General features: G+C 41.3%; 2 protein-coding genes across 3 annotated transcripts in view; one reads left to right on the top strand and one right to left on the bottom strand.

Annotated features, from left to right (window-relative positions):
- Window positions 1-8,755, bottom strand: part of LOC311103112 (nucleic acid dioxygenase ALKBH1-like) — a 14,149-nt gene extending 5,394 nt beyond the window's left edge. Inside the window, exons 1-4 of one of the 2 annotated variants that reach the window (XM_084144648.1) lie at window positions 8,610-8,755; window positions 3,506-3,614; window positions 2,257-2,419; window positions 1,849-1,939 (exon numbers count right to left, since the gene is read on the bottom strand). In XM_084144648.1, the coding sequence (XP_084000774.1) occupies window positions 1,849-1,939; window positions 2,257-2,419; window positions 3,506-3,614; window positions 8,610-8,747 (501 nt within the window). In that variant the 5' untranslated portion in view covers window positions 8,748-8,755. Of the gene's footprint in view, window positions 1-1,848; window positions 1,940-2,256; window positions 2,420-2,987; window positions 3,054-3,505; window positions 3,615-8,609 lie in introns of those variants that run through there. The other variant, XM_084144649.1, reaches the window with a different exon arrangement.
- A 149-nt stretch (window positions 8,756-8,904) lies between these two features.
- Window positions 8,905-12,001, top strand: LOC311102813 (SRA stem-loop-interacting RNA-binding protein, mitochondrial-like). The gene is made up of 4 exons (XM_084144237.1): window positions 8,905-9,020; window positions 9,308-9,366; window positions 9,950-10,057; window positions 11,851-12,001. The coding sequence occupies exons 1-4, from the start codon at window positions 8,954-8,956 to the stop codon at window positions 11,920-11,922; spliced, it is 306 nt and encodes a 101-aa protein (XP_084000363.1). The 5' UTR covers window positions 8,905-8,953; the 3' UTR covers window positions 11,923-12,001.
- The last annotated feature ends 342 nt before the right edge of the window (window positions 12,002-12,343 follow it).

The following is a 12,343-nucleotide window of genomic DNA, read 5'->3' as shown; positions in this document are numbered from 1 at the left end:
ATATATAAATAAAGTAGAAAAGAGAACAGTACAGATTAAGTGAAGGAAACAAGGCGATAACACCTAAGACCATTGAGATGCACCCATAGAGAGAGAGAGACAGCTCTACTAAGACCATTGAGATGCACCCATAGAGAGAGACAGCTCTACTAAGACCATTGAGATGCACCCAGAGAGAGACAACTCTACTAAGACCATTGAGATGCACCCAGAGAGAGACAACTCTACTAAGACCATTGAGATGCACCCAGAGAGAGACAACTCTACTAAGACCATTGAGATGCACCCATAGAGAGAGACAGCTCTACTAAGACAATTGAGCTACACCCATAGAGAGAGACAGCTCTACTTAGACCATTGAGATGCACCCATAGAGAGAGACAGCTCTACTAAGACCATTGAGATGCACCCATAGAGAGAGACAGTTCTACTAAGACCATTGAGATGCACCCATAGAGAGAGACAGCTCTACTAAGACAATTGAGCTACACCCATAGAGAGAGCGCTCTACTAAGACCATTGAGATGCACCCATAGAGAGAGAGACAGCTCTACAAAGACCATTGAGATGCACCCATAGAGAGAGAGACAGCTCTACTTAGACCATTGAGATGCACCCATAGAGAGAGACAACTCTACTAAGACCATTGAGATGCACCCATAGAGAGAGACAGCTCTACTAAGACAATTGAGCTACACCCATAGAGAGCGCTCTACTAAGACCATTGAGATGCACCCATAGAGAGAGAGACAGCTCTACTTAGACCATTGAGATAGACCCCGGTAGTGGCTGCAATGGGCTCAATGGAATACTGTACATTGTCTTTCCGTTGCATCTATAAGAACGCTAAAGCTTCGTCGTTGATTAAACGTATCGTCTCGAACAGTTACATCACAAGAAAGATAACATTATTTTGATGGGTGTTAATTTCCTATGGAATTGAACAAATTTATAATTGAATACCTGTGAAATGTTTACAAATTAGAAGCGCTGAAATGAAAGCAACTTCTGAAAATGAACACTAAGATTATAGTGATATTATGTCTGATCTCTAAAACAATGTAAAGTGTGTTTTGGTGGTGCAGCCCTGTTCCACTCCTTCATGTTATTCATATAATGCACCCACTGTATTCATGCAATGGATGCACATATAACTTTCTTTGTTTTAACACAAAATAATAATACAAATACCTGATACCATTAGAAAATGTATGTATATATATACATATATATATATATATATATATATATATATATATATATATATATATATATATATATATATATATATATATATATATATATATATATATATATATATATATATATATATGAGTGCATTCTAAGATATTTTTTTATTAAATTTGAAAATAAATGGAATACCTGAATTCTCACCATAATCCCTGAACTCAATTCATTGTCCGTGCCAGTAAAATGTTTTATGTGCTATAATTCAGTCAATATCTGATGGATAAATAATCAAATAAAGTTTGGAGTATCTATTAGAATTGTTTTTAAAACCTTTTAACAATTTTGATGACCGTTGCTAGAGAGAGAGAACTCCACCTAAGACCATTGAGATGCACCCATAGTGAGAGACAGCAACAGAGACAGAGACAGAGACAGAGACAGAGACAGAGACAAACAGAGAGAGAGACAGAGAGAAAGTGAGAGAGAGAGTGAAAGTGAAAGTGAGAGAGAGAGAGAGTGAAAGTGAGAGAGAGTGAAAGTGAGAGTGAAAGTGAAAGTGAAAGTGAGAGTGAGACAGAGACAGAGACAGAGACAGAGACAGAGACAGAGACAGAGACAGAGACAGAGACAGAGAGAGAGAGAGAGAGAGAGCTCTACCTTGGTGTCCCAGTTGTAGTGGTAACCCAGGGTCACCCAGCGAAGCTTTTCCAGCAGTGTCTTGGGCTCCCTGACCCTCGAACCTGTCTTCCTGTTGGGAATCAAACAGACCATACCAGGCTCAGGCATCGGCTAAAAGCAAGGCTACCCATTCAAGTCAATTGATTACATAGACACCCTACGCTTTTCACGTGTCAACATTTAAAATAAAACCTTCAAGTCTGAGAAATAGAGATAATGATCACATATAGTCCTTTGATTGAATCGGGTCTCTCTAAGCAAAATCGATGGGAGTTGAGTTCCATTCTGATAAACTATTCATTTTTCACTCAAATAAGAATGGGAAACACACACACACAACACTCTAGCAGTATGTCCGCTGGTGCTGAAAGTAGTTAGTCTATTTACCGGAGCGTGTCTGCACTCTTCCCCCAGATGTCCTGTGTTTCCGCGGGCGCCATGTGCATGTCCAGGTTACACACGTTGGGTTTCTGTGGGTAGGTCTTCAGACACTGTCTCACCCAGTGCTGCTGGGAGCCTGGAAGGAACGGGTTGGAGATGAAGATGAACCCTTTAGGGGGGAGGAAACACAGGGATTCAATTCAATACAACTTTATTGATCCCCTCAAGGGCCAGGAAGGTACATCAACAACAGATGAGGGGGGTGTCAAGACGAGTGGTGTAGTGGAGGGCAAACACACAAGCATTTACCTAGCCTGACACGCCCATCCACAGGGCTCCGGACAAACGTCACGCCCACTAGTGTTTTTTTCTGCACAATGAGTTTGGATTTGATTTCCTCCCCACCGTTTTTTATAGAACGCGAACACATTTTGACAGTTCTGATTGGTCCCAGAAACCGATGGGTTGGGCCAGACCAGGCCTACACGAATCATGAATCACGTAATTGGCTTTGATACTCTGATTGTTTAGAGAAGATCCAATCACTATGAATTTTGTTTTGTACAACGCCCCTCATTTTGACGTCAGCACAAACAACTTCTAGGATGGCAGTTTCAGACAATGTCTGGAGCGACCGATAGAGCAGCGAAATGTAATTCAGGATAAGTTCAGGCAAGCATTTACCCACCTTTTGCGGAAAAATGCATTGAAAGTATAGGGAGCATTACTTTACTCACCGCGAACGGCGTTCAGCATTAACCCACCTCTTCTTTTACCACTACATCACTGGTCAAGACCTACGTCTAGAGTAAAAAAAAAAAACATCTATCTATAAAAAGTAACAGCTCACATACATACTGACTAGGGCTAGCTGAAGGGTAAAATGTCTGCTATATGACAGCTCATATTTAAAAAAAACTGTTAAAAGTACTACATATCAGTGGAGGCTGCTGAGGGGAGGACGGCTCATAATAATGGCTGAAACAGAAAAAATGGAATGGCATCAAACACATAGAAACCATAGAAACCATGTGTTTGAAACCATTCCACCTGTTCCGCTCCAGCAATTACCACGAGCCCTTCCTCCCCAATTAAGGTGTCACCAACCCCCTGTGCTACATATCTGAATCAATTCAGTCGGGAGTCAGGACTAATATTATTAGACAACTGTTACCCATCATGGTCCTGGAGAGTTCATATGATGTGCAGGATTTTGTTACAACACAATGCCACTAGCCTAATAACCTTGACCTACCTGGATAATCCTGCAGCCCAAAGGCTGTCCAGTCTCCGATGGGGCGAAGGCCCGCCCTCCTGGCCTCAGCATCACTCACTGCAGCTGGGTTCAGTTCGGTGGGAAAGACCTGTCAATCACCATCACACAATGTCATTAGATTAAATCACATCATCCAGAGAGTTCATAGTGGGCATATCCTAACAGTATATATATACACACACACACACACACACATATATACATACAGTGGGGAGAACAAGTATTTGATACACTGCCGATTTTGCAGGTTTTCCTACTTACAAAGCATGTAGAGCACTGTAATTTTTATCATAGGTACACTTCAACTGTGAGAGACGGAATCTAAAACAAAAATCCAGAAAATCACATTGTATGATTTTAAAATAATACAATTTGCATTTTATTGCATGACATAAGTATTTGATACATCAGAAAAGCAGAACTTAATATTTGGTACAGAAACCTTTGTTTGCAATTACAGAGATCATACGTTTCCTGTAGTTCTTGACCAGGTTTGCGCACACTGCAGCAGGGATTTTGGCCCACTCCTCCATACAGACCTTCTCCAGATCCTTCAGGTTTCGGGGCTGTCGCTGGGCAATACGGACTTTCAGCTCTCTCCAAAGATTTTCTATTGGGTTCAGGTCTGGAGACTGGCTAGGCCACTCCAGGACCTTGAGATGCATCTTACGGAGCCACTCCTTAGTTGCCCTGGCTGTGTGTTTCGAGTCGTTGTCATGCTGGAAGACCCAGCCACGACCCATCTTCAATGCTCTTACTGAGGGAAGGAGGTTGTTGGCCAAAATCTCGCGATACATGGCCCCATCCATCCACCCCTCAATACGGTGCAGTCGTCCTGTCCCCTTTGCAGAAAAGCATCCCCAAAGAATGATGTTTCCACCTCCATGCTTCACGGTTGGGATGGTGTTCTTGGGGTTGTACTCATCCTTCTTCTTCCTCCAAACACGGCGAGTGGAGTTTAGACCAAAAAGCTCTATTTTTGTCTCATCAGACCACATGACCTTCTCCCATTCCTCCTCTGGATCATCCAAATGGTAATTGGCAAACTTCAGACGGGCCTAGACATGCGCTGGCTTGAGCAGGGGGACCTTGCGTGCGCTGCAGGATTTTAATCCATGACGGCGTAGTGTGTTACTAATGGTTTTCTTTGAGGCTGTGGTCCCAGCTCTCTTCAGGTTATTGACCAGGTCCTGCCGTGTAGTTCTGGGCTGATCCCTCACCTTCCTCATGATCATTGATGCCCCACAAGGTGAGATCTTGCATGGAGCCCCAGACCGAGGGTGATTGACCGTCATCTTGAACTTCTTCCATTTTCTAATAATTGCGCCAGTTGTTGCCTTCTCACCAAGCTGCTTGCCTATTGTCCTGTAGCCCATCCCAGCCTTGTGAAGGTCTACAATTTTATCCCTGATGTCCTTACACAGCTCTCTGGTCTTGGCCATTGTGGAGAGGTTGGAGTCTGTTTGATTGAGTGTGTGGACAGGTGTCTTTTATACAGGTAACGAGTTCAAACAGGTGCAGTTAATACAAGTAATGAGTGGAGAACAGGAGGGCTTTTTAAAGAAAAACTAACAGGTCTGTGAGAGCCGGAATTCTTACTGGTTGGTAGGTGATCAAATACTTATGTCATGCAATAAAATGCAAATTAATTATTTAAAAATCATACAATGTGATTAGATTCCATCTCTCACAGTTGAAGTGTACCTATGATAAAAATTACAGACCTCTACATGCTTTGTAAGTAGGAAAACCTGCAAAATCGGCAGTGTATCAAATACTTGTTCTCCCCACTGTATATATATATATATATATATATATATATATATATATATATATATATATATATATATATATATACATACAGTTGAAGTCGGAAGTTTACATACACTTAGGTTGGAGTCATTAAAACTTGTTTTTCAACCACTCCACAAATGTCTTGTTAACAAACTATAGTTTTGGCAAGTCGGTTAGGACATCTACTTTGTGCATGACACAAGTAATTTTTCCAACAATTGTTTACAGACAGATTATTTCACTTATAATTCACTGTATCACAATTCCAGTGGGTCAGAAGTTTACATACACTAAGTTGACTGTGCCTTTAAACAGCTTGGAAAATTCCAGAAAATGATGTCATGGCTTTAGAAGCTTCTGATAGGCTAATTGACATAATTTGAGTCAATTGGAGGTGTACCTGTGGATGTATTTCAAGGCCTACCTTCAAACTCAGTGCCTCTTTGCTTGACATCATGGGAAAATCAAAAGAAATCAGCCAAGACCTCAGAAAAAAAACTGTAGACCTCTACAAGTCTGGTTCATCCTTGGGAGCAATTTCCAAACGCCTAAAGGTACCATGTTCATCTGTACAAACAATAGTAAGCAAGTATAAACACCATGGGACCACGCAGCCATCATCCCGCTCAGGAAGGAGACGCGTTCTGTCTCCTAGAGATGAACATACTTTGGTGCGAAAAGTGCAAATCAACCCCAGAACAACAGCAAAGGACCTTGTGAAGATGCTGGAGGAAACAGGTACAAAAGTATCTATATCCCCAGTAAAACGAGTCCTATATCGACATAACCTGAAAGACCGCTCAGCAAGGAAGAAGCCACTGCTCCAAAACCGCCATAAAAAAGCCAGACTACGGTTTGCAACTGCACATGGGGACAAAGATCATACTTTTTGGAGAAAAATCCTCTGGTCTGATGAAACAAAAATAGAACTGTTTGGCCATAATGACTATCGTTATGTTTGGAGGAAAAAGGGGAAGGCTTGCAAGCTGAAGAACACCATCCCAACAGTGAAGCATGGGGGTGGCAGCATCATGCTGTGGGGGTGCTTTGCTGCAGGAGGGACTGGTGCACTTCACAAAATAGATGGCATCATGAGGAAGGAAAATTATGTGGATATATTGAAGAAACATCTCAAGACATCAGTCAGGAAGTTAAAGCTTGGTCGCAAATGGGTCTTCCAAATGGACAATGACCCCAAGCATACTTCCAAAGTTGTGGCAAAATGGCTTAAGGACAACAAAGTCAAGGTATTGGAGTGGCCATCACAAAACCCTGACCTCAATCCTATAGAAAATGTGGGCAGAACTGAAAAAGCGTGTGCGAGCAAGGAGGCCTACAAACCTGACTCAGTTACATCAGCTCTGTCAGGAGGACTGGGCCAAAATTCACCCAACTTATTGTGGGAAGCTTGTGGAAGGCTACCCGAAACGTTTGACCCAAGTTAAACAATTTAAAGGCAATGCAACTAAATACTAATTGAGTATATGTAAACTTCTGACCTACTGGGAATGCGATGAAAGAAATAAAAGCTGAAATAAATCACTCTCTCTACTATTATTCTGACATTTCACATTCTTAAAATAAAGTGGTGATCTAACTGACCTAAGACAGGAAATTTTTACTAGGATTAAATGTCAGGAATTGTGAAAAACTGAGTTTAAATGTATTTGGCTAACGTGTATGCAAACTTCCGACTTCAACTGTATATATATATATATATATATATATATATATATATATATATATATTCTACCGTTCAAAAGTTTGGGGTCACTTAGAAATGTCCATTAAAATAACGTCAAATTGATCATAAATACAGTGTAGACATCGTTAATGTTGTAAATGGCTATTGTAGCTGGAAACTGTTGTTCTTGAGACCAGTTGAGTATCTGGAGCATCAGCAATTGTGGGTTCGATTACATGCTCAAAATGGCCAGAAACCAAGAACTTTCTTCTGAAACTCGTCAGTCTATTCTTGTTCTGAGAAATGAAGGCTATTCCATGCGAGAAATTGCCAAGAAAAAGCCATATCTCAGACTGGCCAATAAAAATAAAAGATTTAGATGGGCAGTCTGAGATATGGCTTTTTCTTTGCAACTCTGCCTAGAAGGTAAGCATCCCGGAGTCGCCTCTTCACTGTTGACGTTGAGACTGGTGTTTTGCGGGTCCTATTTAATGAAGCTGCCAGTTGAGGACCTGTGAGGCGTCTGTTTCTCAAACTAGACACGCTAATGTATTTGTCCTCTTGCTCAGTTGTGCACCGGGGCCTCCCACTCCTCTTTCTATTCTGGTTAGAGCCAGTTTGCGCTGTTCTGTGAAGGGAGTAGTACACAGCGTTGTACGAGATCTTCAGTTTCTTGGCAATTTCTCGCATGGAATAGCTTTAATTTCTCAGAACAAGAATAGATGACGAGTTTCAGAAGGAAGTTATTTGTTTCTGGCCATTTTGAGCATGTAATCGAACCCACAATCGCTGATGCTCCAGATACTCAACTAGTCTCAAGAACAACAGTTTTATTGCTTCTTTAAATCAGCACAACAGTTTTCAGCTGTGCTAACATAATTGCAAAAGGGTTTTCTAATGATCAATTAGCCTTTTAAAATGATAAACTTGGATGAGCAAACACAACGTGCCATTGGAACACAGGACTGATAGTTGCTGACAATGGGCCTCTGTACGCCTATGTAGATACTCCATAAAAAATCTGCCGTTTCCAGCTACAATAGCCATTTACAACATTAACAATGTCTACACTGTATTTCTGATCAATTTGATGTTATTTTAAATGGACAAAAAAATTGCTTTTCTTTCGAAAACAAGGAAATGTCTAAGTGACCCCAAACTTTTGAACAGTAGTATATATATATATATATTTTTTTTTTTTTACATGACTATGACTGAACCAGTTTGCAAAGTGAAAGATGATTACTCTGTTTATTTTATGGAAATTGAAAGACTGTGTATTAGTTTATGAAAATCACAATCTAATCGCACTTGTTTTGCTGTTCTCCAATAAAATGTACAACAACAAATGGCGAGTGACACGCCCACGCAAAAGTGTTAATACACTGCAATTTATCCAATAGTTGACTTGACTACGTTTGATAACACATTCATTCACTTTCTAGATGTTAATTGTATATCAGTAGGCTATCTGGTAGTATTGTCGAACTAGTTAGTTAACGGTAGATAGCTAGCTACAGCCAGTAGCATTACATTAGGAGAGGGGAAGTTCGTCTGTTTACATATCAATATTCGTTGCTAGCTAGCTATATTGGAAACGCTCACCTTCTCATGTTTCGCCATTTTTGAGAAGTCAATGACATCGCTGAAATCTGGTGGAGGATTTCTTCGCTTGTAAAATTTGAACAATTTTCTAAATGCATCTTCCCCATGCTCCACCATGGAGGCCGCCATCTTTGCCATCACTAAAATGACCTTTCAACTCTAAAAAAATAAATGAGCAAAACATTAAAAGCACAGCCTGTTAAATATGTAAAGGAAAGTTGACATTTTAGTGATTTTAAGTCCCCCCCCAAAATTAGTTCAGTTAATCAGTTAACATAACAACACCGGCGTATGTCAAGTCACGTGACTCGGGTCAGAGGTAACTAGCTTTCCAAGGACGCAACATGGCATCGTCGTCAAAGAAGGTTTTCGAGGTGTTTGTGTCTAAAATACCATGGACCATTGCAAGCAGTAAGCATGCTTTTTTATTGGAAACATAGTTACTGTATGTTGACAATTTTATGTTAGGCTATGAGCTTTTGTAGGCGCCTTTACATCATGCTGGGTGAGTGCTGCCTTGACATTGGTTGCTATCCAGGCTAACTAGCTAACTGTGTACAGTCAAAGATTACGACCACGTCCTCTCTAGTACAGTCATTTGCACTTTGCGCTTTTGGCTTTGCTAGCTAAGTTAGTTAAGCTAACTAGCTACAGTAGGAGAACATGCAGTATAACATGTTGTCATTATTTTCTTTCAGAGGAGATGAAGGAGTACTTTGGGCAGTTCGGTCAAGTCAAGAAATGCCTCCTTCCCTTTGTAAGTTCACCCTTAACAGATTGTTTAATTAGTGAGAAACCCAGCCCTCTGATATCACAATGTGGATCTTCATTTGACCTACAGGTAGCTGCCAAAGTAAAGGAAACACATGCGTAAATAAGCAATTGACATCCCATCAAGCATGTATAAAAATGCCCAGTTGCTCATGATTTTGGCTACCATGGCTAGAAGAAGGGATCTCAGTGACTTTGAAAGAGGGGTCTCAAAAGAGTGAGTGAGTGAGTGTGTGTGAGTGTGTGTGTGTGAGTGTGTGTGTGTGTGTGTGTGTGTGTCAGTCACCAGATCTCAATCCAATTGAACACTTATGGGAGATTCTGGAGTTGCGCCTGAGACAGCGTTTTCCACCACCATTAACAAAACACCAAATGATGGAATTTCTCATGGAAGAATGGTGTCGCATCCCAGACACTTGTAGAATCTATGCCAGGCGCATTGAAGCTGTTCTGGCTCGTGGTGGCCCAATGCACTATTAAGACACTTTATGTTGGTGTTTCCTTTATTTGGGCAGTTACTGGTATATCACAACCTCTATATTCACTTCACAATGTATATCTTCTAACAGGACAAGGAGACGGGTTTCCACAGAGGCTTCTGCTGGATCGGCTATACGTCCGAGGAAGGCCTGCACAACGCTCTCCAGAAAGACCCACACATGCTGGAGGGAGCCAAGGTATAGTTCGTTAGATCATGTTATACCCTGAACTGGGGTGTGTTCTCTAGGAACCAATCAGAACCAAATGGAAATAAACAGAAGCAACTGGAATTAAACATGGAGGGACCTACCTGAGTTCCTACCAATAGAGTTTCTTCCAATAGAAACTCTTGTTTTCGTTGCAAAATATATAAGTTTAGAGTAAACTGTTACCGTTGCAAAACTTTTTGCAACTGTTTGCTACAGTCTGTCTAATGAACCCCCCCCCCCCCCCCCCCCCCCCCCCCCCTGTTGTTATTGACTGAAATGTGTATGTTTAGTTTGGAATGTATGTTGATTTTCTCCATTCTAGTTTGAAAGCTAATGTCAGTCTGTCAGTGGTTTGAAATCAAATACACTCCATCAGGCAGTGTGATAAAACAGTGTGATATCACTCCCCTTAAGGGAATTACCATGTCATTAACCCCTTAGAGACGATTTCCGTGGCCTGCGGAAATTCATTTAGCATAATAGACATCCGTCAGTTTAAGCTAGAGATGTGTTTTTTTGTTGCGCATCCGCCGATGTCGCACTTCCGCATCTGCAGTGAAAGGTGCTAGAGCGGTGTTTGTCAGACCATGAGACGTCCCGAAAATTGGTCTTCTCACAAAATCGTCTGTAGCTTCCGAATGGTTTGGCCTACAAACTATTATGACACCTCTATGGAAAGATGAGACTCTCACGAACACGATGGTGTTCTCCGTCTACGACCCTAACAAGCATCTTGGGACTAGTCTGAAGTCGGTACAGCCGATCTGCCAACTTCTGTCTATAGCGTTCAAACAGTTTGGGCTACACATTTTTTACATTTTTACATTTTAGTCATTTAGCAGACGCTCTTATCCAGAGCGACTTACAGTTAGTGAATATATTTATTTTTTTTATACTGGCCCCCCGTGGGAATCGAACCCACAACCCTGGCATTGCAAACGCCATGCTCTATCAACTGAGCTACATCCCTGCCGGCCATTCCCTCCCCTACCCTGGACGACGCTGGGCCAATTGTGCGCCGCCCATGAGTCTCCCGGTCGCGGCCGGCTGCGACAGAGCCTGGATTCGAACCAGGATCTCTAGTGGCACAGTTAGCACTGCGATGACACACTAATATGACCCCTCTCTAGGACACCCACAGGCCTCACAAGACTCGTCTGAAGGTCTCCCGGTACCAGTTGAAAAAATGAATGAAAGTATATGGAGACTGTTTAGTGCCAAAAATAAGGGGTTAAATACATGTAAAACATTTATATCCTGATCTTTCTTATATCTCTCAGATATAGGGCAGACACTTCAGAACAAACTTCCTTTGGATTTTTTTGGGGGACTATATGTTTAATGTTTCATGTAGTGAATCTGTTATTCAATGAGTTTGTATGGGCTAATAGCAGTAAGGCCAAATCAAAAAAATGCATCACTAATAATTTTTTTACTTTTTTTAATGGTATACTTCAAGGCGTCTTACAATACAAAATCAAATGGCTAAATGTCCTTGGTATGACCTTAAAACAATTCCGTATAATAATAATATGTCATTTAGCAGACGCTTTTATCCAAAGCGACTTACAGTCATGCGTGCATACATTTTTGTGTATGGGTGGTCCCGGCGATCGAACCCACTACCTTGGCGTTACAAGCGCCGTGCTCTACCAGCTGAGCTACATAGCATAGTAGAATCCCCCCCCCCCCCCCCCTCCCCCGGTTTAGACAGGGCTTAGACTGTAGAGAGTTTTAACCAAGCTAAACATGTCTTTCTCTCTCCCATCATCTCCTTTCAGCTTCAAGTTCAACGAAACAGGAAAGTGTTTACGGGACAGAGAACAAACAAAGAGGTTGTGGAGGAAAGCTGAAGGTGTGTGTTTGTATGGTGTTTGTATATGTGACGGGGTGAATTAAATACCTATGGAAACAGAACTAGTCCATCCAACATTCATTTGTTTGTTTTTCATAGTATGATGTCTTCATATTTATTGTAATTTGTCAACAACAAAAAAAAGAGACATGATTACTGTGTCTGTTTTGCATGTCTACAAAATGGATGAAGGGAGAAGTGTGTTTCTTTTGGCATCCCGTTAGTAACTGCATATTAAGACAGACGAGATGAGGATGCTGATGGTAGGATATCTCTGTTATTGTGCTTCTGTCATGATCGTTGATGGCTCCGTTACACACAACCTCTGCATCTGTCTGTATTAAACTATGAGTAGGACTATCACTTTTCTCAATTAAGTCAGGCATCACACTTCACTGTCAGACATTTCACATAATAAA

The sequence above is a fragment of the Coregonus lavaretus genome (assembly GCF_964263955.1).
Source record: "Coregonus lavaretus genome assembly, chromosome: 27".
NCBI classification, from domain to species: domain Eukaryota; kingdom Metazoa; phylum Chordata; class Actinopteri; order Salmoniformes; family Salmonidae; genus Coregonus; species Coregonus lavaretus.
The sequence above is the reverse complement of the archived record's forward strand: the minus strand, read 5'-3'. Positions and strand labels throughout refer to the sequence as shown.

Coding starts and splice junctions, on each gene's coding strand:
- LOC311102813 (XM_084144237.1), top strand. CDS start 8,954: ATGGCATCGTCGTCAAAGAAGGTTTTCGAGGTGTTTGTGTCTAAAATA. Junction 9,021..9,307: donor ACCATGGACCATTGCAAGCA/GTAAGCATGCTT, acceptor ATTTTCTTTCAG/AGGAGATGAAGGAGTACTTT. Junction 9,367..9,949: donor AGAAATGCCTCCTTCCCTTT/GTAAGTTCACCC, acceptor ATCTTCTAACAG/GACAAGGAGACGGGTTTCCA.